At 37.4% G+C, this 25,163-nt stretch overlaps 1 protein-coding gene across 1 annotated transcript in view; it reads right to left on the reverse strand.

Annotated features, from left to right (window-relative positions):
* The window catches only part of LOC128999752 (dynein axonemal heavy chain 7-like), a 92,732-nt gene that overhangs the window by 52,899 nt on the left and 14,670 nt on the right, over positions 1–25,163 (reverse strand). Inside the window, exons 18-41 of the mRNA XM_054426414.1 lie at positions 24,946–25,087; positions 19,974–20,110; positions 16,418–16,648; positions 15,540–15,705; positions 14,667–14,812; positions 14,241–14,489; positions 13,250–13,410; positions 12,593–12,764; positions 10,953–11,132; positions 10,151–10,282; positions 9,703–9,927; positions 8,896–9,093; positions 8,079–8,202; positions 7,808–7,983; positions 7,088–7,236; positions 6,331–6,478; positions 4,248–4,466; positions 3,602–3,774; positions 2,849–2,990; positions 2,501–2,614; positions 1,633–1,773; positions 1,372–1,530; positions 978–1,207; positions 152–332 (exon numbers count right to left, since the gene is read on the reverse strand). Coding sequence (XP_054282389.1) covers positions 152–332; positions 978–1,207; positions 1,372–1,530; positions 1,633–1,773; positions 2,501–2,614; positions 2,849–2,990; positions 3,602–3,774; positions 4,248–4,466; positions 6,331–6,478; positions 7,088–7,236; positions 7,808–7,983; positions 8,079–8,202; positions 8,896–9,093; positions 9,703–9,927; positions 10,151–10,282; positions 10,953–11,132; positions 12,593–12,764; positions 13,250–13,410; positions 14,241–14,489; positions 14,667–14,812; positions 15,540–15,705; positions 16,418–16,648; positions 19,974–20,110; positions 24,946–25,087 — 4,095 coding nt within the window. The remainder of the gene's footprint in view (positions 1–151; positions 333–977; positions 1,208–1,371; positions 1,531–1,632; positions 1,774–2,500; positions 2,615–2,848; positions 2,991–3,601; positions 3,775–4,247; positions 4,467–6,330; positions 6,479–7,087; positions 7,237–7,807; positions 7,984–8,078; positions 8,203–8,895; positions 9,094–9,702; positions 9,928–10,150; positions 10,283–10,952; positions 11,133–12,592; positions 12,765–13,249; positions 13,411–14,240; positions 14,490–14,666; positions 14,813–15,539; positions 15,706–16,417; positions 16,649–19,973; positions 20,111–24,945; positions 25,088–25,163) is intronic.

Genomic DNA, 25,163 nt, shown 5'->3' on the forward strand with positions numbered 1-25,163 from the left:
ACGGAGGTTAGCAGGAAGTAAACTGTGACCTCCCAGCCTAGTAGTTAGTCTCAGAGTTTAGTGCGAGAGGAGTATGTGTGATTCCAGCATAACAAAAACATTTAAGGAGTTAGGACTGCTGTTTCTCAATGCCACTGGGGTAGACACTAACCTTAGCCACGTCTTCACTCTCCGTCTCCACTTTCTGCATGACAGCCTTGACGTTCTCAGTAGCTTGCTGCAGTTGAGGCTGTAGAGCAACGAGCTCAGTCTTCATCACACCGACCTCCTTAGCCGCTTTCTGTAGACTCTCCAGACCCACTTCATACCTCTTCTTGCCAACCACCAACTCCCTATGTTACAACCCGATTAGTGGTCAAACTCAAATTATGTAAATCTGAATAGAATGATTGTAGATGCTCCTACTTTTTACTTCAATTGAGTGTCCAGAAAAAGTTTAAACTAATCTTAAAGCTTATGTATTGTCATTCTTAAACAGCCATTCGAAATTCAAAATTATTAAATTCCAAGAAATTGTGCCAAGGTTTCAGATTAAACTCATTACCCTAATTAATAACATTGCTTTTCAGTGTTTTACATAAAGCAACATATTTAGGAGTAAGTTGTAACCTACAGTGGAGATCTGCAGGTCCCCAAAATTTTCAGGTCGGGTCGGGCCAACAGTTGGCACTAGGAATCGGTTCAGCTGGAAATGATTTTCAGTCCCAGTAGGAGCTGGATCGAGTCAAGTTAAACTTTTTTTGTGATCACTGAAAGCGACCTTGAGGAAGTCTGATCAAAAATGGCTAAGTTCCCACGATCCCGAGTGATGTTCATGGTTTTTTGCTAATGTGGGAGATGGTGATGATGCCAAAACCACGGAAGATGTTCTTAATTTCACCGCAATAAGGAGGAGATCAAACAACAACATTTTTGACCTGCAGAAAAGCCTGGCCCAAAAACTCCTAATCTACAGTAAGTATAACTGGAAGACTTACTCTCGTTTCATGGACAGTATATCTTTGAAGGTGTTGATGAGCTCCAGGTACGATGTCGGGGTGACGTAGGTGTGACGTTGAGTCCTCAACAGATACTCTACACTCAGCTGTTGAGTGGACGTGTGGAACTCCTGACACATGTCTATACAAGCCTGACGTTCTGTCTCTGGCAACTCTATGTCTCCCAGGAACCTCTTAGCTACAGCCAGTAGAGCGTCTGGTGGCCATGTCTGGTAAATATCAACCAATCACACAACATATAAGTCAACAATAATTCCAAATTCACACAATAATACCAAAAATGATAATACGTACAAACTTTTGTTTGATAGAATTACTTCACCTAGTTTGTATTATGGACATTATACAGCTAGTTTACGACATAAATGCTTACCTGAAACCAATTGATTGTGCAGCAATTCACCAAAGCTGGAAATTTACGAATTCGTGTTCTAAAACCATCTCCGATTGGGCTGAATGCTAGAACCACATGTAACTGATCCTTGACAATTTGTAGAAACAAGTTGAATAAAGCTACAGGACTTCCATCAGTCTGCAAAAGGATACAGAAATAAGCAGTTATAATGGTAATGAAACATCATTCTATGTAGAATTTTTCAAGTATATATACATCATGTATATTTCTTAAACCAACCTGCTGAGATTTGTCTTTCTGTCTGTCGATGGTTCTCATCTTTTCACAAATTTCTGCTTTCTCATCAATCCCAAACAAGTTGGGAACTTCCCCAGAGTTGAGCATGTTGTTGATGTCTTCAACAAAAGCCTCCTCTTTGATCTGTAAATAAATGTTGACTACTTTCAGAAACTCAAAACAAACACAAACAATTTTTTTTTGTAAAGTAAAGGAAAATTGTTGATTTCACACGCTTTCCTTAACAGCTAGAATTACATTGAAATACACTCAACATGTTCACAGTGTGTTTTTTTTTAGAATGAAGGCAATACTTAGAATTAATATTTTGTTCGGTACTGCCATTGAGTATATACGTATTAGAGGGGACACATAGCATTATAAAACCTCAAAATTATGACCAAAGAAACAAACTTCATCAACTAAAAACAAAAACTTACAACCTTCAGCAAACGCAATATTAAAAAACATCTAAACTGCGTTTAGTTCAGGCCGCTAATGCTTCTCTGCAACAGCGCTGTTCAGGTAACAATAGCCCACATTAGTGTCTACTCTAATACATGTATTCTCAATGGTGCCACGCGGACCCTAGCTCGCCCAGAGTGAGGTTTGCCTGAGGGTGTGCACCCTCTAGTGTCTCTCGTCTCTGGGTCCCCCGAGTGGGGGATATCGCCGGCAAGTCGGGAAGCTCGTAGCGCCAGAGAGAGGTTTGCTGAGAAGTGTCTCTCGTCTCTGGTTATTACCGATGGGGCGAGAATTGTCCGCAGGGGCTCACGTACCTTGCACAATAGGCCAAGTATTTGTTACTCTTATTTGGATCCAAATACACCTCAGCTGAGTCTAAATCTTAAACAGTAAGTTGGTGATTTACCTGTGAATCTGTAAACAAGAACACCACGTGTTGGTCACTAGCGCTGGCCTTCAGTAAGATGTTCTTCAAGTCTTCATGCCACTCATACATTCCGTACTGTCTGCCCATCTCTACCTAAATAGAAAAATGGTAGGTTAAATAGAAATATAATAATATATACAAGGTTTAGCTATAATATCTACAAAAAATATATTATGTGTATTTATAAAGATGTAAATAAACATTTGCATACATTGACTTTATATTAAGTAATAGTTTTTGTTGCAATATATTTCTTCTTTACATTGATGTTTCACACATTGATATATCATTGCTGTTAGTAAGAAAGAACTAAGATTCCTTGTTTACCTGGAAGAGGTCATACTCGCAGATGTGAGCAGCTAGACGAGTGAGTGACTGTCGTCCACTTCCACCTACGCCAACCAACAATGCATGGCTTCTGGGCTGCTTGAGAATACGGCAGATTCTAGACAAGTGTTCAATAGCAAACCTGCAAGCGAAAATTAAAAAGTTACGTTAACATTTTCTAGCAATGAGATAGTAGATTTACAGGAAAAGTTTATATTATAATTAATTATAATGGTATCAAATAGAATCAAAGTCTTTAATTGTATCCAGGCCAGAACAATGGTAAAAGTTGATGATCATCTGTTTTAACACTGTTATTGCTTCAGGACCACCACATCTTTAACATGTGTGACCATGGGAACCTTTATATGAAGATGAACGTTGTATCGCTTTTATCTCAAAGTGTTCTCTAATATAGAGAACATTCTCCTTATCAAAGGAGTTTAAGGTAAACTAAGACTCACTCGATCATAAAGCTTAAAGGCAGGATTTGAAAACAATTTTCTAAGATATTTAGCTTCACACTTAAATTAGTTGACTAGTCAGTTTCCTACAGTCAAAAAATTGATGTACCTCTAACAAATCCGGATCATAAAAATCTTAATATTTGCAATACGTTTTGAGAGAATTTGCTACCTACAAGAATTAATTTTGGAAAAACCAAAAGCAAAATAATTACCATACAAAGTAATTAATCTAATGTTTTAATAAAATAATCTGATTTAGGTATAAACCTAACCAATGAACACTTGCCTAAACAAGACGAGGTTCATTGGTTTCTTACTCATGTTGTTAAACTCGTTGAGGAAACCTTCCACAATATTTCGTAGAGCATCTAAATCAGTGACTTCTATGTAGTTCCTGACATCGGCCTTGGGATTGGCAAAGTCACAATACAACAGTCTGCGTAGTTCAGTCTCCCCTACCTGTAATTTCAACAGAATTGTTGAATCAATGCAGAAGATAAATCTTGATGTACTATGTTGTCTCCGACATGCATGTAACAGCAGAAAATTACGACAGCTGGAGTTTTCGATTCATCACACTAATGAAATCAGTAAATAAATTGTTTCCCAAAATTCATTTTAAATATAAAAAAATATTAGAAGAATCTGCAATAATTAGCAATTCATATCAATCAATCCTAGCTAAAAACCTTAAGCCTTTTGAGCCATCAATGATCAATACAGATTATCTTTAATCACCCACCACACTGCACTGTACTCAACCATCTTGATTGTGGCAAGATTTTTTCAATGGGCCCATATGCAATTTGTCATTTAATTAATGGTGCTGTGTATCAAAATTTCAAAATTAAAGAACAAGACTAGGGTTTAGACTGTCCCCTTCTTAAAAACGTAAAACTTCCAATGACCCAGAAAAACAAAAACAATCATACCCGGCTCCCGGGAGGTTTGTCTTTAACCAGGTGAGTAAACATCTGGTCCAGGTCCTCCTCTAGGTTGGATGCCACAACTTGATGCAGCAAGTCAAATATCCACTCCCGGTCCTTGTCATCTACCAGTCTGTCATGGTAGACTCTCAACACCTCGTGCACCCAGAGTCTCTTCATGGCCAGCAGATCCTCCATAGCCTCAGGTACTGACAGCAACACTCCCTGTACAGTCAAACAATAATAACTGACAGGCACAAACATAGCAGACAAGACTGTCCAATCTCTGTCCTTGTCATCTACCAGTCTGTCATGGTAGACTCTCAACACCTCGTGCACCCAGAGTCTCTTCATGGCCAGCAGATCCTCCATAGCCTCAGGTACTGACAGCAACACTCCCTGCACAGTCAAACAATAATAACTGTCAGGCCCAAACATAGCAGAAATGACTGACCAATCTCTGTCCTTGTCATCTACCAGTCTGTCATGGTAGACTCTCAACACCTCGTGCACCCAGAGTCTCTTCATGGCCAGCAGATCCTCCATAGCCTCAGGTACTGACAGCAACACTCCCTGCACAGTCAAACAATAATAACTGACAGGCACAAACATAGCAGACAAGACTGTCCAATCTCTGTCCTTGTCATCTACCAGTCTGTCATGGTAGACTCTCAACACCTCGTGCACCCAGAGTCTCTTCATGGCCAGCAGATCCTCCATAGCCTCAGGTACTGACAGCAACACTCCCTGCACAGTCAAACAATAATAACTGACAGGCACAAACATAGCAGACAAGACTGTCCAATCTCTGTCCTTGTCATCTACCAGTCTGTCATGGTAGACTCTCAACACCTCGTGCACCCAGAGTCTCTTCATGGCCAGCAGATCCTCCATAGCCTCAGGTACTGACAGCAACACTCCCTGTACATTCAAACAATAATAACTGACAGGCACAAACATAGCAGACAAAACTGTCCAATCTCTGTCCTTGTCATCTACCAGTCTGTCATGGTAGACTCTCAACACCTCGTGCACCCAGAGTCTCTTCATGGCCAGCAGATCCTCCATAGCCTCAGGTACTGACAGCAACACTCCCTGCACAGTCAAACAATAATAACTGTCAGGCCCAAACATAGCAGAAATGACTGACCAATCTCTGTCCTTGTCATCTACCAGTCTGTCATGGTAGACTCTCAACACCTCGTGCACCCAGAGTCTCTTCATGGCCAGCAGATCCTCCATAGCCTCAGGTACTGACAGCAACACTCCCTGCACAGTCAAAAAATAATAACTGTCAGGCCCAAACATCACAGATGAATGACCAAAATACTGAACCCACATTTATAACGGGTTGCAGCAATCAATGTTCAAAACAGGCTGAACATTCCACATCTTAGGTATAGGCCAATATTTTTGCCAGTTCAATGACTCAGTCATCTCCTAAGATTTAATCTGCATTAACCATGTTAGCCTACCTTCTAGATCACTGTTTCACAATTCCATTTATACATAATTTAATTTTATAGTTTTCCATTTACTGGTGCTGTTGCCTTAGACTTTGTTGTGATTATTGCGATGAAAAAAAAAAAAATTGAACATGATCAAATAAAATACAACATGCATAACGCATAGACAATAGACAAATTCTTTATTCCTTCAAAAATATACACATATTGTAATAGACATCGTCAAACTTAACAAGCAATAACAAAATAACAAGGCAACAAATATTTGTTCTGTCAAAAGATAATGCATAAATAAATGACACATAGTATAGTAAATTTAGTTTTATTTTTCTAAGCCTTTATTTTCTTTAGTTTTCCTTAATAATCTTTCTTTATCAAATCATTAAAACAGGTTAGCACGCTAGCATTTAACAAATGTGTTAAATTTGTTTGCGTTGTCTTCGATAAAATTTCCAAATGATTTTTTTCATCGAGATAATTATGGGTATGGCTAAATTGTGTTTAAACATATTAAGTGTCTTTTACGCAAAACAGTGTATTTCATGACATTTAGACCTGGAAAAGTTAAGGTTAAGTTTATAATTAGTTTAATCTCATTTATGTAGGTTGTATAGTTTACACACCTGAATGACGCGGGAAAAGTCACGTAGGTTGAACAAGTAGTGGGACTTGGCTGGTGTGGGCAGCAGGTTGGCCAGACTCTGCTTGTAGATGAGTAGTGTGGCTGACACCAGCTGGTCAATACAAGGGTCAAACTCCTTACTGAACCCTCTGTACAACAAACATAACTAACTGTCAGAAATATGTGAAACAATAGACTTTTCTGTCATTGTAATTAGTACAGGAGCCATTCACATATCATTTTCCAGAAGTTTTGCATGAGTAATTATATCCTTTTCCCACTGATAATATAGTTTATGAAGATAAAAACTAAATTTAACAATTGACTGAGTAGTCATCAAGTGTATTCAAATCATAGTATTGGTTTTGATGGTTCAGTCATGAAAAGTCCCAATGCAAGACTTTATCATTTCATTTTTGTCATTGTACTGTTAAAAATTAATTTAACCTAATTTAGTCGTAATTTTTTTATTTTAACCACACACTTCAACGAGATATCCAATTGAATCAAACTAAATCAACTTATTAATTTTCATGAAATAGCTATGGAATCTTTTCTAAAATAAAGAGTTTTAAACCACAAAGGTGTTGGGAAGCTTGGTGCCTTCTATCTAAAATAGTATACGATGCTACACAGTACAAATAAGGCACATTTTATCATTATGGTTATCAAAATCTATCACTTTCCAACTACTTTATTTCCAATATCTCAAAAATTCAACGGGGTGTTTTTCTTTTCGCACAACGGTTTCCATTTACCTAGTGTCCAGATGCCACAGCATGATCTTACTAAAGATGGTCACCATGACTTCATCGGTGAACTCATTGATGACCACAATGTTGAAATGTCTACTGAACCGAGGAGTGACTGTGTTGCCTGAACTGGGAGGACCCATTGCACACATGAGCTGCAACACATCATCAACAAACTTACCAAAAAACTATGTTTTCTCTCTAGAAAGAAAATTTGATTTTTGTGTTCAAGTCATAACTTTAAGCCATCAACCGTCTTACTTTGAAGACCCCTTAAAATATTGAGGTAAATCTTACGCAACAGCCATTTTGTGCTAATTAATTCTGTCTGTCTGCAGTCTATGTCATGTTACAGTACACACAGTTGTATAAAAGGCTCTCATTTCCTGCTAATGGTTTTTTGGACTATCTAAAGCTGTACCCATCCAGATTGCTATCACACCAAATACGTTTAGACATTTTTTTGTATTCCTACCATCCTTGTTCAGTTAGTGGCAACCTTTTTTTAGCCTTGAACCTTCTTCATGGGCTCCCGGATCCACTAGAGTTAAACTGTACTGACAAATTATAAGTGGCAGCCCAAGATTTGAATCCACGACATTCATGACTGTCTAGTGGACGAAACAGTCTAGTGGACTAATACCAACCAACTAAGCCACTGACTCACCAATCACAAACTGGAAAAGAAATATACAAGGTACATTGTGTTTTGACAGTTTCCCTTACCTGTATGTCAATAAGTTTCATGGCGACCACCTCCTTGCGGTCGTACCATATCTGATGGTCGAGCCATTGCCTCAACAGTTCTATGGGAGGCTGAGCTCCGTAAGTCTCCTTCATTGGCATGCTGACATCGTCCACAAACACCACACACTTCTTGCCTAGTGGCGGGCCGTAGACACCTGGAAAAACGAGGTAATGAGAGGTAAAAGAAAAACAGAAATTGACATAAAATTGTAAATAACTATTTCCCTCTAATAGAAACACGATACTATACCTTTCCTCCGTTTATCTAACTTGGCCATGATTATGTCTTGGGTTTGGTTTGCAGAGGTTTGAGCAGAAAAGTTGATAAACATTGGCTTGTAAATGTTACTATCAATCTTCTTTAACAGATAGTCCTGAAACACATTGTTATGGCATTAGTATGAGGGTTGTTCAGAAATCAAGAGGTCTCCATTGGGCTTCCGTGGCGGCAAGCAAGCTAGTAGTTCTTATCTGAGGCCAATTGTTAATCCTTGTCCTGATACTCTACTATTTTAGCCGGTTCCCCCTTCCCTCCCAAAATACAATTAGTCTTTTCATAGCATTTGAAAATGTTGTGAAAGAAAATTAACACTCCCGCCAAGTATCGATTGCAATCTGTGATTACATTTTTGGGGTCTCAGAAAATGTGCGCAAGGGATGGAAGGAGTATAAAGTGGTAATATTTGCACCATGTTTTACACGGTGTAGGCTGACTGCTGCCATTCCTCTCTTTTGAAGCCTAAGCTAGGGGAATTAATTTTCATTCGGATCCCAATGTGTCTGAATGAGTGAGATTTTTTAACTAACAGGCGAGTTCCTTTTAGGACTATCTGAAACACACCGACCGGGACCGGTGAAAAAAGTTTCTTTAAATTCAATTACTATTTTAATAGAAACTGATGAGCACCTGCTGCCGGGCTCTTTGAGCAAAACTTGATGGATTTACTAGCTTATCATTAACTAGCTACTCCACAACTATCTACTACTATTACTATACTAACTATTAATTCACTATCACATACAAATTTACAATAAAGCGAACGTAGCCTAGCTCAAAATCTATTTACCATTGTATAAGCAGACTTTCCGGTGCCGGTAGATCCAACAAACATGACAGGTTTTTGATGCATCACGAGGAGATGCATCAAAGCCATATTCCGGACTGTTTCTACGGTGGGAACAATTATCTGGTTGACAGGGATGTCTCTAGGGATGGGTGATGCAGATGTTAAGTCCTCTGACCACAGCTTCCACTTGCCTTTACCCTACAACACCAAGAAACACATCAAGTTTATTTTTAAAGAGTGTGGTGGCCTTTTTTGCCTAAAATTTGTCCATCGACATAGTCCTTGAGTCTGTGCCTAGAACGTATCCAGCAAAGCAAGGAGTGAGCTGGTACAGTACAGGAGTGAAATGTAAGGGTAAATTAAAATGACAAAAATCACAACTCAAACCTCCTACATTGCTGTCAAACAACCTGAGCAACCGATTTATTCAATGAAATACAATGAGTGTTGATGAGTAACCCTCCTGATTAAAAAAAAGTTTTTATAGAAATTTAACAGAATACATGATCAATAATAAAGGAGTTTGGGAGTAAGCTGGTCTAGTGGTAGAGCGTGGGTCTCCAGACCCTGAGGTCCTGGGTTTATATCCCACAAATCTCTAACGGATTATACATATTTGATAATGATAATGCTGTCAACCCTCTGGGCTTAGTCTGAAGTAATGTGAAAACAGATTTGCGCTAGAACCTATTGTTCTAGAATATGAAGTTGGGACACAAAATATTATTGGGCAGCAAAAATGGGACAAGTATTCAAACCACTCACAAATTTAACAACATTTAAAATCAACCAGGCAAGCATACTCACTTCTTTTATGAACCTGTAGTCGAATACTGTCGCTTGTTCAGGAATTGTATAAATGTAGGGTTTTAAGGGATTCATGATGAGGTGATCTGGTAGACCAAATTGTTCCTTCAGGTGAGCTGGAAACTCCTTCAGCAACAATCCTTGGAACAGAACACTGAACTGTTCCCGGCCAGCAGAGTTCAAACATGCTCCAATGGACCAGATACACGAGAAGAAAAACACACCCTGGAAAAAGGTAAATAACCTATATAAATACACAAATACACTTTTAAGAACAAGTAAAAAAGTAACTCATCAAAAATAAAAAAATAAATAGTTAAAATACCATTGTAACTATAAAAACTAAATTTGAGGAAACATTTTACAATAAACAAATTTAAAGGAAAATCACTAAAAAGAATAATTTAGGTATTCTCAGCCAAGAATGCATCAAAACAGTTAAACTCACCTCCAACTGTGCCCTTGTATCTAAATCAGAGATATTCTTGACAAATTCTTCATCGTAGAAGTCATTCAGAAAACAGTCAAATAAATTTGTCAAAGATCTTATGAGGTTTGAATCAGAAGTTGGAAATATTTCCTAAAAAAGAAAATAGCTTAGATTAGTATTGAAAGTGTCATAAAAGTGCTAGATTTTTCTTAATAAGGTCGATACATATAAAAAACACATAGAGTGGACATACAAGAAAGACATAAAACATCCTGCCTTGATTAACAATAAAAAAATAATAAAATGGTCGTACATTTTTTAAAAGTATAGTATTTAAAATTAAAATTGCACATGTACAGCTCGTGACACGTAAGCTGGCCCCTGACCGATCAGTACTAGCATCTAGTTCAAAAATATCATGTGCCATCTTGCGGGTTGTGTCAACTGTCCATGCGATCCTCCTGAAGGCGCTCAGTACGTGAATCACAGGGAGTAAACCCCGTGAAACAGAAGCAAAGGTTTGCAGTCCAGTCTTTTCCTTACATCCACCCACACCCTGCCTATAGTGCCCGTGCTAGGCCCAAGTGCCAGCTTCCGAGTCACAAGCTGTTTTTTAAAGGAGTCTTACTTCAATGATAAAACTCAAGAGCTTAGAATGGAAAATACATAGTTGGCTGATTAAATTCTAAAAGCAAGTACTTGAGGTCCCAAGAACTTAAAATTTAGAGGAAAGCAAAAGCATGAGATTTTATTAAAAATGTTAGGAAAATAAAAATTATACCCAATACTGATTGGTAATGAAATAGCAAAAAATACATACCACAACTTTGGTGCGCCGCAGAAGGTAGAACAAGACAGGGCAGAACCTATGGAAGAGATGCACAATGACTTGTTTGTTCTGAGCGTGGAGACATGGTGGAAGTGTGTTGAGCCAAGACTGTAAGAGACACTCCCAGCCTAGAGTAGCTGGCTCCATGTAAATCATACCACATCTGGACACCTACACACACATAGTTAGCAGTTGGCAACATCTGTTATGAATAACTCGGTTTATCCTAATGGACACAATGGCTGATTTTCAAGATCTGCTTCGAGATCCAACTGAGGCCAAACAAGCTAGTTTAAATCTGGGACCAACACTGTGTTCTGTGCTTCATTCCCTTCTATTCTTACCCATTGTCATGTCTACGCAATGATTTAAGTGTCCCCTGAACGATCTACCAAGTGACCCTGAGACAATCTGGGGCCAAGTGCGTTCCTCTCTGTATAGCTCAAGCCTCAGTGCCTCCAAGTTTTAAATACTGAGTCCACCGGGTACAATGTTTCAATTGATTAAGTAGGTTACATGTACATGTCATCAATAAATGTGTATACTAAATGCATATGGTCTGACTGGTATGTGAATTGTGAAATGCATTTACCAGGTCTTTTACTTTTGCATAAATAATCCCTAGATTTAGAAAATGAAAATAATTTTAGTGATAAACCATCAGATAATACATCAAAGCAGTATTAACAAAGTGAGGAAAAATCGGCACCCCCTTTGTTCTTAACTTAGGTTCCTTTGGGAAGGAGGTCAAACCCTATTAAAATTCATTGCTGTACGCAGAAATGTGTTTAGAGACTAAACCATTTTTTTTAAAAGGTTATGTAAGTTTGCATAGCACTGTATACAACTGTGCAACCAGGCTGGCAGCAGGTGTTCATCTGTTTCTATTGAGATAGTTATTAAAGTTTAGGTAACTTTGCTAATAATGATCAGCATGTTTAAGCCTACCAGAATTTACTGTTGTTCTTGGTAGCCTTAAAGAAATGCTCCCTTTGATTTCAGCAATCGCCCATTCAGTCACGCCATGATCCGCATGCAAAATTTCCGTAGTTATGGTCACCTATGGAGTTTGAATACCTATGGAAGCTCTATATTGTTGCACAATATTTATGTCCAAACACTTCACTTTTTTTGTAAACATCAACTGGAAACACTTTATGCCCTAGACCACAGAAATATAGACACAGAACACAAACACTTACATGGTAGGAGTGTTTCCTTGAGTTCGTTTTTGGCTACCATGACAAGATTAATCATCACTTAGGGTTGGAATCCAGCTAAAACAGTAAAGAACACATCCCTGCCCTGGTCTCAGACTTTAACTAACATACTTGGCCAATATAAGCTCAATTGATATATTAATTTACCTTCAACACAACCCTTGTAGTATTGTGAAGGGTATCTTCTTGTGTCAGAACTTGGAACATAACTGTAATCATTACAACAAAATGCAAGGATGTTGTTTTGGTGATATGCCATCAGTTTAGGATTTATATCTGTTAAGTTACTGTTTGCATATCATATCTCGTATAGAATGGCTATTAGATTTAAATTTAGGTTGTTAATGAGACACATCCCCACAACAAACAGCCTACAGAGCTATTTGACACTACCATTGGTCAGACACTCACCGTAGCAGGAGAGGCGGCCTCTAGATCCATGGGTTCAAATATCAAGTTGGTTGTTGGAGCCAGCTGTATGATCTCTCCCGACATCAAACACAGCTTCTTGTTGTCATCCAGAACAGTGTTCATGTTCTCTATCCAGATTGCATCCACTGGACCATCGAATATCAGCCATTTCCTGGGGAAACCAAAAAATAAAAATATAAGTGTTATTTATACAGCTGTAATCTTGTAATCTTTAAGAAGTATATATCCAAGCCATGATCCATTGCAGAACTTTTTTATAACTGGTTGGTGTCGAATGGCCAAAAAAAAGCTATAGTATACAGAAAAACTCACATTTTTGCGCCACTTTAATTTTTTTTATTTGGAGGTTAATTTATGGGAGAATTGTCAAAAGGGCATGTTTCTGATTAAACATTCTATGTAGTAGAATACTTCACAAGGAAAAAATAATTGGTGGGGATTGACAGTAGTGAGTGATGCCACTCTCAAATCAACCAATCAAAAGTTGAAATTCATCAATTTCATTAAATATTTCTGTCGAGTAAATTGGGTAGTTTACAAAATGTGATCAGAAATACATCTCCAATCAATAAAAATGCTGGTTTTGATACAAGTATTAAAATAAAAAAGTCAACTCAATGATACAATCAGATATACCTGTTCAGGTTGGTTGACATTGCAAACTGACGATAGCTGACAGCCAGTATCCCATCAGACCACTCGTGGGAGACCGGGTCAAACTGTCCGTAGAGCTGACCCATCGTAATGGACTTGGGGTTCATGACTGCAATCTCTACCTTGTGCTCATTCATACCACCCTAGTGGACAAATATGTTACAATGTCCCAACTACTAGATTGTTAAGGTAATTGGTCTAATGACAACAGTGTTAATATTAGGCTATATAAAGTGATGATTGATTTGAAACTTCACTTAGAATCATTTAGAAAACATGGTAAGCAAAATTACTTTGAACTTAAGGATTTTATGGTGGATGGGTTTCTTAACTTACTGACAAAATTAGATGAAAATACATAAATAAACACATCAAACATTAACTTTTGAAATAGATGCTGTAGTCTTTGTTCTTGTTGTGGTTGATCATTATTCTTAGTAAGGACTAGGAGTCTAAAAAAGGTCTTTGATCTACTTCTACCTCTCATCCCACAATGATCTGTTACTAGCCTTTTTATCCGTTTTAGTCAGTTAAAGGCTACATAAGGTATCTAACTAATTCTAAAGTAACTATTTCCATTTCCTGGGTTAAATAATTAGATACACTTTCTTGCGTCACCATTTCTCAATATGACAAACAGAAAACATATCTTATCTTTATTACCATTTTCAATTCATTTTCCAAACGAGTTTTAGCTTTCACTCATTACACAACTGATGTCAAAAATTTACAACATAACTTTTAATAACAAAAATTGTATAATGTCTGCACATTTATAATAACTGAAAATGGTTGGATACCACACTAACACCACGATAGTTTTGCTATGTTAACCTTGTTGATCAGCAATCACTATAAAATGTAATACGTTGGCGAGTTCGAGTTTTAACAACTAACATACAACAGTTAGTATATAAGTTAATCAGATAAGTTTCACTGGTATAAAGACTTAGAGTACAGACAAATACGGTACCCTTTCTTCGATGAGTGCCAAAGCATCAGCCAGCATCCTATAGGACGACGTCTTGCCACCGAAGGGCATTCCAACAATCATGAAGCCGTGTCTGACAATCATCATCTCGTAAATCTGCTGGATCTTCTCCAAGAAGAAGTCCGTACACTGCATGTTGGCAGCCTCACACGCGTCCTGAGCTGCTTTGTTCAACACTGTGTAGTCTGGGTCTGGCAATGTCACTCCCGGGAACAGATCTGACGTTATCCCCTACAAAAAGCAACAAATGGATGGAATTAGAAGACAAGTCTTAACTTGAATTTTTAGGAGTAGCATTTACTGACATTGGTGCAAAATTGGTCTAACAAAGTTCACTTCATACAGTGGAGCTTCATCCTTGAAGATAGCTACTACTACTTGTGCACTACTGTGGACTGAGCTACTCACATGAAACAGGGGTAGGTCATGATTGAGAAACTTGGGCAGGTTGACATCTTTGATGGATCTAAGAACAATGATGTCTTCTGACTCGTTAGGATACTTCAACTTGAGATTAGCTGCAGCAGTGAGCACAGACTTTACAGCTCTCATACCTGTAAATTTAATTTGTAAAGTGAGTTAAGTAATAAAAATGATGGTATTGAGAGTTCAGATTAACATCAGCAGTTTGGTTTACCTGGTTTAGCCAACATAATGTGGTCTCAGAATAGGTGTTTTCTTATTTTTAAGATAAAAAAATCCATAATCCTTAAGTTACATTAAACTTTTGACTTTTGATTACACTTTTTATTTTGTAACACTAAAATAACAAGAGTTAAGAAGCATCATTTCGAAGATAGCATATCTAACATGTTGCCAGCAATAGCCGTTTTGATAATACTTTACACTAGGGTTAGCCAAACCTTATCCATTGTATAGCAAGAGCTATCTAGGCCCTATACTTGTATAGCAGGCAAAAAGAAGGGTTGAAGACAACTGCTATAGTGGTAGTTTTTGACACTAGTGTCAATCTGATAAGCTGATAGAGACATTGAATCATGGAAGGAAAAACCATATATTTTTATAAATATTGTCCAGAACATCCTTTGTTCTGTAATTAGTTTTCCTTAAAAGTTATGAAATTATTCATCCTATTTAAATGCACGTTAAGTTTGTAAAAAGCACATTATCTCTTCAAAAACAGGAACCTAGTCAACTGTGCTGAACCTAATAATACTTCCATATTTAAAACATTTCAAACTACACAAAATAAACAAGAAAGCATTCGCCTACAGTAGGTACTTTAAACAAATATTCTTCAATTGAAATAGAGGGACTTACCATAGTCATAATGCTGCTGTGAAGACAGTTGCTCAGAACACAGTTTGTATGTGGCGACAATCTTGACGGCTAAAGGTCGAGCATTGAGGTAACCATTGGAGTAGAGCTGTATCTCTGAGATAAGGGCGTAGTCTGGTACCATCATGGCTACTGATCTGAACAGCGCCTGAAATGACGAATCAGTTCAACCTCATTAGTCACAGTTCAACTACTAAAAAAGTCATGTAATAACTTTTTTTCTTCAAATAGTGAGTGAAAGCTATTTAAAATTATATGTTGAACATTACTCGTTCAACTTTCAACATGAAACTTCTGTACTGCATCACTGCTGCCTAAGTGTTTGATATTCATAAAGCCCCTAAATCTCAACCCGCAACATTGAAGCAGTACTGTATTGCAATAATCGCCCTAGACTTCTAGGATAATTTTTCAACCCATTTATTGTTATTGAATATAAAATTTACATTGAAAAATTTTTGATTTTGGTTTTTATCCTATTGGCTGACATTGATACTAACTTAACAATTTTGTTAGCTTCCATTACCGGTACTAAGTTAAATTTTGATAAGTTTTAGGTTTTGTTGTATATTGATTTTCTTCACTATTCATTCAGTTATAAAAAATTCAAAAATTAAATTACAGTTTTATGAAAGAGGCATATTTTTCCCAGTAAAGTAAATTACAATGCACAACCTCTTATGCCAAATCGAAATATTTTTAGTGTTCAATGCACACTCTTTATGTTGTTGGTTTATGAATTTTGATTTTGTCAGTCAAAAATATACAAGACTATCAAGATTTTTTCCCAAAATATCATCAATTTTGTGAAAGTGATGAAATTAAGTTTGCTTTGCTTAAGAAATGCATAATAGGCTCACCTTAAGGTTGTCAGGCAGTTCAGAGCGCCCGGCATACCCAGGGTTCATTGTGATAAACACGGCACAGGTCGGGTCAAGGTTCAACTCCGTACCTTCAAACCACAACTTGGGGTTGCCAGCGTTGATTCCTCGTTGGATTGTCAGAATCTGTTGAGCCACAACTGACAATACCTCTAAGTCTATTCTGTTGAACTCGTCAAAACAGGCCCAGGCACCACAAGACGCAAGACCCTACAAAAAGAGTGGAAGATTGTATTTGAAAGGCATTGGTAAAAATTATTTATCATTAAAACAATACGGGTTTAACAATTTGGAACACTTAGTTAGTTCCAAATAATTAGAAACAATATTGTTTCTTCTAGTATAATGTACACTGTGGCGATTAAATTTATAAAATAAAATAGAAAGAACACAAAAGTTTCAAGTTTCAATGCCCTTTTCTATCTAAAGGTGCTTCTATCAGGTATTAAATGCTTAGTTCTGGTTGTTTTTTTATTAACACATCTTATGTTATGGAACCATTGATTTCTTAGGGGAAAAGAATATTTCTGTAAAATATTTTTTTTATATAAAGGCTACTTACAGTCTTCGCAATCCTGATTAATTGAGCACTACGGCCGTTTCGGAGATAACTCCATCGTCGGGTGCGTAGTCATCATACACTAAACTGAACTAGGCCTATTTACATATTTACATTTTTTACGAGGTTTCTTCATTTTCATTGCGTCAAAGTTTAATAAATAGTACATGCAACACAAGACACGGACACGACACGAAAACATTGAGGCACGTGCACGGCTAAAAACTGACGACCGACTGATCGAACTTTATCACTGCAAAGGTTGGGTGGACGACTGGAATAACTGATGACACTTGTACCAACATAGCTGCTCAAATTATACCTTGTCCTGTTTGATCTGTATTTTTGTTTCAAAAATTGGATTGGCTGCTGAATTAGTCTGGGAATTAATTATTAAGTTCGGTTCTTTAGCTGTACTGGTGTAAATGTGGAAATTTTCAATACAATTAAGTTTGTGACCTTTGCTACCAATGTGGAGTATTTCTAAACTATTAATTTCAGAGTAGTCGTGGCAATACTGTTGGATGTGTTCTGCATAATTTGAGACAGGATTTGGTTTCTTAATAGCGCTTATATGTTCTTTATACCTGGTCTTAAAACATCTACCAGTCTGTCCGATGTAGTAGGAGTCACATTCTCCACATTTAAGCTTATACACACCTGACTTCTCTAGTATAGGCGTAGTATTCCTTAGTCGTGGAGCTGACAACTTACGTTGAAGGTTGTTGCTAGTTCTGTATGCAACTGAATAGTTATGCCTACTAAAAGGACGAGTTTATCAATCATGTCAGAGCTGTAACCGTTATTCAAGGCAAAAGTGAAGAAAATTATAGAAATGAACTGAACACAATAAAACACATTGCCTTGAATAACGGTTACAGCTCTGACATGATTGATAAACTGCATAGGAGAATTAAGAGTAAAGCTAATAATAAAATTGCCAAAGAAAAAACTGATAAAAAGTACGTGACACTAGAATTCTGTAAACTCAACCAACGTCTAGCAACTCGTCCTTTTAGTAGGCATAACTATTCAGTTGCATACAGAACTAGCAACAACCTTCAACGTAAGTTGTCAGCTCCACGACTAAGGAATACTACGCCTATACTAGAGAAGTCAGGTGTGTATAAGCTTAAATGTGGAGAATGTGACTCCTACTACATCGGACAGACTGGTAGATGTTTTAAGACCAGGTATAAAGAACATATAAGCGCTATTAAGAAACCAAATCCTGTCTCAAATTATGCAGAACACATCCAACAGTATTGCCACGACTACTCTGAAATTAATAGTTTAGAAATACTCCACATTGGTAGCAAAGGTCACAAACTTAATTGTATTGAAAATTTCCACATTTACACCAGTACAGCTAAAGAACCGAACTTAATAATTAATTCCCAGACTAATTCAGCAGCCAATCCAATTTTTGAAACAATAATACAGATCAAACAGGACAAGGTATAATTTGAGCAGCTATGTTGGTACAAGTGTTATCAGTTATTCCAGTCGTCCACCCAACCTTTGCAGTGATAAAGTTCGATCAGTCGGTCGTCAGTTTTTAGCCGTGCACGTGCCTCAATGTTTTCGTGTCGTGTCCGTGTCTTGTGTTGCATGTACTATTTATTAAACTTTGATGCAATGAAAATGAAGAAACCTCGTAAAAAATGTAAATATGTAAATAGGCCTAGTTCAGTTTAGTGTATGATGACTACGCACCCGACGATGGAGTTATCTCCGAAACGGCCGTAGTGCTCAATTAATCAGGATTGCGAAGACTGTAAGTAGCCTTTATATATTTACTACACGCAATCTGCCACACTGAATAATCTTGAATATTTTTTTTATTTATATCATCATTTGAATGTATACAGTTAGCTCAGCACTTGGTTTACAAGGTCTCTAAGCTCAACATCTTAGTCAAGTCAACCACTTTATGTCTAACAGTCTGTCTTTTTGAGAATTGTTTGGAATTGGTTTTGGTTACCATTCTGTCATAACCATGTCCAACTTCTTGAATGAATGAATGAAACCAGTGATTTATTTTCATCAAAAAAATGCATTACAAAAGAATAAGATTTTTTCCGTAAATAACTCTTCAATATAAAAAAAAATAAAATATCTACATACAACCTTATAACACACTTATTATAGGGTTTTTCCATATCCAACTTCTTATTATTACCCTGTTCAAACAGAGCTCATAACAGTAACAATTCAACAGATTAAGATTGATTTTCATAAAATAAAACATATTTGCAGTTTGCACATGTGGAGCTTAACCTCCTCAACAATTCAAATGTCCCACCAAGAAGGCACTCTTCAGGTCACGTGTGCACATGTGCACATGCGCTGGCATCGAACACCGAACATGTGTATGTGCTAGGATGCTAGGGACAGGGGGTAAGGCCCCCCCACGTGAGGTATGGTGCTAGTTATGTAATTATTCTAAATTCCCATAATTGTTCTCAGATCATGTAGTTGAAAATGTTCATATAATTTCCCGTGTCATTATTCTAATATTAATATTTTGCTCAACCGTCAATTTACGTTGTGTCCGGTCGTCTGATCATTAATTCTTGCATATATTGAATGGATAATGATATTTCTGTATTTAATGTGTTACAATTAATATTAATAATCATCAAAGCTGGCTATTTAGGCCTGTGATTTGCGGTAAATTGTCTCCTCAGGTTGAATAAATGAGTCCAGTTTTCGTTTCCAAAACAAACGGTTTGGTCATGGTAATCATTCACTTGACCAAATCACCAAAATGTAGCAAAAGTGGGCCACACACACAATAAAAATACATGTTGTAATGTGTTAAAATAATGTTTAACTTAAAAAGGAGCATAAGAAAGAACACTACGTGATAATCAATGCTAAAAACTGCAAATGAGCTACATACTTCACGCATAAACTATTATAATAGACCTTCTAAGCAATTGTTGAGCCTTCTTATCAAGACTAGTTAGTTACCTTGAAGAACTTGCCGAGCCCAATATAATCCATGCTGTCAGAACAGTTAAACACCACACACTGTTTAGCGATTGCTTTGGCCAGATCCTTGGTAGTCTCTGTTTTACCAGTACCAGCAGGTCCTTCTGGAGCTCCACCTTAAATACAACATACACCTATTGTAGTAAAAATAACATGTGTTCAATTCTTTATTATTGTTTTGTTGTGTTTGTAAACAAGTCCATTATAATTCAATGTAGTATTGTTCAAGTTATTAAAAACCTTTCTAAAGGTAATAACAGTTCTTTTCATTCATTCTTACTCTCATTACAATTTTAATAACTTGATATTGTGAAATGGATACGATCCTAAAGCCAGACAAGTTTAGTGTAGATCCTAACTCATCATCTGCAAGTAAAGGATGGACACATTGGCACAAAACATTTCAGAATTTTGTTACCAGCATCACACCACAACCATCCGACTCCGATAAACTCAAAATACTTATAAACTTTATTACTCCGGAAATCAACGAGTACATAAGTGAAAGCGGTACGTATAACGATGCTATATCTGTGCTAAGAAGTATCTATGTAAAACCTGTAAATGAAGTATATTCCAGACATAAACTATCTGCACGTCAGCAGCAACCTGAGGAGACTATTGACCAATATCTCCAGGCTTTAAAATTACTAAGTAAAGACTGTCAGTTTAAAGCTGTCACAGCTGAAAAGAATAGGGATGATTATATCCGTGACACATTTATTGCTGGAATAAAATCTTCTGCAATTCGCCAGCGCTTACTAGAAAATGTTTCATTGACACTAGATCAGGCATATAGTCAAGCCAGATCCCTAGAACTTGCACATGAGCAATCATTAGCTTTTCAATCTTTCCAATCTATAGTAAATGCAACTTCGTCCCAAGAAACTCAAGCGAGCAATCAGAATGTTGATGCAACTTCAAGCAGTTTAGAAAAGTGTTCTCTAGCTGCTGTGACTGAAAAATGTTTCTTTTGCGGTAATCTAAGACATCCTAGGGTCAAATGTCCAGCTAAAAATACAATTTGTCATAACTGTGGTAAACAGGGGCATTTTGCTAAGGTCTGCAGGGCAGGTAAACTACAAACCAAGCAATTGGATAAATCTAAAGAAGTAATGAACTCTATTGACCTAGCAGCTTCACCCGGTGGGTTAACAAAGAGTACAGTACAAGCCCTAGTTAATGGTAAATCTGTCTCTGCTTTGATAGATACGGGAAGCTCTCTAAGTTTTATAAACAAATCTACTGCTCTTAATTTAGGTATTCCTATAAAACCAGGTAGGGGTACTGTCTCAATGGCTACTACATCAATCACATCCGACATAACAGGTCAATGCAAAGTAAATCTTGTCATTCTTGATCACTTTTACAAGCAAGTTAATCTTTCATTGTTACCAGATCTTTGTGCAGATATAATTGTTGGACATGATATTTTGAAAAACCATGCAAGTATTAAAGTAGTCTTTGGTGGCAACAAGTCACAACTAACCGTATGTAGCGTGGCAGCCTCAACTGTAGAACCGGTATCTTTGTTTTCTAATTTAAAACCGGAATGTAAGCCAATCGCAATCAAGTATCATCGCCATAGCACCGATGATTTAAAGTTTATTGAAAACGAAGTAAGTAAATTGCTTAAAGACGATGTTATAGAGCCTAGTATGTCTCCATGGAGGGCTCAAGCATTAGTCGTTACATCTGAAAATCATAGAAAAAGAATGGTCATTGACTACTCCAGGACTATAAATCGTTTTACATTACTGGACGCTTACCCACTACCTAGAATCGATGATATCGTTAACAAAGTTGCAAATTATGAGTTTTTCAGTACTATCGACTTGAAAAGTGCATACCACCAAGTAAAGATAAGAAATGAAGAAAAGCACTACACAGCTTTTGAGGCCTGTGGTCAACTCTACCAGTTTAAGCGTATCCCGTTTGGGGTCACTAATGGGGTGGCAGCATTCCAACGTGTAATTGACCAAGTCATCCGAACAGAACAGTTACAAGACACTTACGCCTATCTTGATGATGTCACAATCTGTGGAAAAACACAAGAACAACACGATATAAACTTAAAAAAGTTTATCGAAGCTGCATCCAAATACAACCTAACTATTAATAATGAGAAGTCTTCATTTTCACTGCGATCGATCAACTTGTTGGGCTATCATATATCAAACAAAACTATCAAGCCTGACCCCAGTCGACTAGATCCTTTGAAAAATTTACCTCTACCCAGAGACACCGCATCACTGAGGAGGACCCTTGGTATGTTTTCACATTATGCATCACTTATACCAGATTATGCTACCAAAGTGATTCCACTTGCGCGTACTACATTCCCTTTGTCCAAAGCAGGGCTCCAGTCTTTCGAAACTATAAAAAGTGAAATCATCGGATGTGTAGTAAGCTGCATTGACCCTGAAGCACAGTTCATCGTAGAAACTGATGCATCTGAGAGTACCATTGCTGCTACTTTGACTCAATCGAACCGTCCAGTCACATTCTTCTCAAGGATACTTTCTCCAGCAGAACAAAGACATTCAAGTGTCGAAAAAGAAGCACAAGCTATTGTGGAAGCACTGCGGAAATGGCGTCACTATTTGGTTGGTAAACATTTCAAGCTGATTACTGACCAGAGGTCGGTTTCTTTTATGTTCAATAACAACCGTCATGGCAAAGTGAAAAATGAAAAGATAATGAGGTGGAAACTGGAATTGTCGTGCTTTCATTATGATATTGTAAATAGACCCGGTAAAGATAATATGGCTGCAGATGCCCTGACTAGAGTATGTTCTTCAATCCAAAATCAAGAAAAACTGTTGATTGATTTACATGCGAATCTATGTCATCCAGGTGTGACACGTTTGTACCACTGGGTTCGAAGTAAAAACTTGCCCTACTCGATTGATGAAATCAGACGAATAACAAACTCCTGCAATGTATGTGCTGCTGTGAAGCCTAGATTCTTCAAACACAAAGGGATTTTGATTAAAGCCACTTCTGCATTTGAACGACTGAATATCGATTTCAAAGGCCCGCTGCCTTCATCAAGTCGAAACTGTTACTTATTAGTAATAGTAGACGAGTTTTCACGGTTCCCTTTCGCTTTCCCTTGTTCAGACATGTCATCGTCAACAGTTAAGTCGAAACTAAAAACATTATTTTCTACTTTTGGGGTTCCTAGTTACATACATTCGGACAGAGGAACATCATTTCTGAGCCAAGACTTAAAAAGCTACTTGAACTCACTTGGAATCTCAACTAGTAGAACCACTGCGTACAATCCAGCAGGTAATGGGCAAGTTGAAAGGTATAACGGCATTCTATGGAAAACAATTGAACTGGCGTTGAAATCACTTAACTTAGAAATAAACCAATGGGAGACAGTTTTAGAGGATGCCCTCAGCTCAGTGAGATCATTACTTTGCACAGCCACAAATCAAACTCCTCACGAGCGTATGTTCTTACATCCACGTAGATCTGGGAACAATGGTGTTTCAGCTCCTTCATGGCTTCTCAATTCCGGCCCTGTCTACTTGAAGAGATTCAATCGTACGTCCAAGTATGAGCCACTTGTTGAAGAGGTCCAACTTCTTCACGGGAATGCCGAGTATGCTCATGTTAAATTGCCTGATGGAAGAGAAACTACCGTGTCTACACGTCATCTTGCTCCGGTTGGTGAGTACCAAACCGACATAGAGCAAACCGATTTTGAGAGTGATGAAAATATTCTATTACCCACTTCTCAACCTGAACCTGAATACTTTCCCAGTCCATCATCAACACAGAACCAAGAAGATGAAATGAATACTACTGCCGAGAACTTACAACCTATACAAGAAGCTTCTAGAGGAGAGAACCATAACACATACCGGTATCCGAGAAGAAGTTTCAGAAGCAGAAGACCTCCTAATTATTTAAATGACTACGTTCATTAACATTAGGGAGGAAGAATGTAGTAAAAATAACATGTGTTCAATTCTTTATTATTGTTTTGTTGTGTTTGTAAACAAGTCCATTATAATTCAATGTAGTATTGTTCAAGTTATTAAAAACCTTTCTAAAGGTAATAACAGTTCTTTTCATTCATTCTTACTCTCATTACACCTATTATCATATTAGAAGAATAAATTTATCCTCTAAATTCAGTAAATTATCTAACCAGCCCAATAACCCTTTTGGTGACACATTTTTAAAATCTAAAGTGCAGACTATAGGGGCTGTTGGTAAATTCCAACCTATTTAGTTCACAATAAAAGGCTTTAAGTTAAGAGGAGTCTTCATCACCCTCGGTTGCGTTTTTGGGGGTATAGGATTGGTGGTGTAGATGTGCATGTAATGCCATTATGCGGCATTTCGCGCACCATTTTGAAAACATTGTAAATGCACATGTAGTGTGTTGTGGACAGTGACAGGTCGGTGACCCATCTACTGCTTGAGCCAAGTTTTGGATAAGGCTAGTAGCGCAGTAGCCTCCTGGCTTTTGGGACAAAACATGTTAATTTTGTCACTCTTTTGGGTGTAGTTTTTTTAATAGATTTTCTTGAAACTTGGTAAGAATGTAGTTGAGTAGTTATATTATAGCTTTTATACCTCAAAAAAATTAAAATAAAAACAAAAGTTTTATCAATGTTTAGAAGTAACTCAATTGATTTTATTGGATGCATCACATATGATGGCACTAGAACCAACATTAATCTGTAGGGGAAAACAGTTTTAACATTAGATCTGTACAAATTCCTTAAGGAGCAAGTGACTTCCGAGGCATGTTTTTAGTGTTTTTGCAGGGGTGATGAAGACTCTTTAAAGTATTTAGTTCTTTAAAAACATAACTCTTTCATACATAGACTAATTTTACAGGATATTAAGACACCAACACTACAACATAATCATACCAAATTTCTACTACCAACATACTTCCCAATGCTACAAAAACCCTCCTAGTTACCAAGATGCAAGTGAAGAGCTCCAAACAAAGTCCTATAGCAGCGATCTGTCAGCGGAGTTATCACCAGCCTGGACGAGTTACCCAGATACTCATAGCCATACTTGAGAGTAGAGTTTATCATACTTACTACCAATGCATTCTCCTGCAATATACAATACTGCATTGAATAAGTAGTGTTACACAAAAGGGAAGTTTAACAATTTTGGTACATGTTCGTA

This window comes from Macrosteles quadrilineatus, unplaced genomic scaffold, assembly GCF_028750875.1.
Source record: "Macrosteles quadrilineatus isolate MER2022 unplaced genomic scaffold, UCM_ALF_1.0 Scaffold_8__2_contigs__length_117827958, whole genome shotgun sequence".
Lineage (NCBI taxonomy): Eukaryota > Metazoa > Arthropoda > Insecta > Hemiptera > Cicadellidae > Macrosteles > Macrosteles quadrilineatus.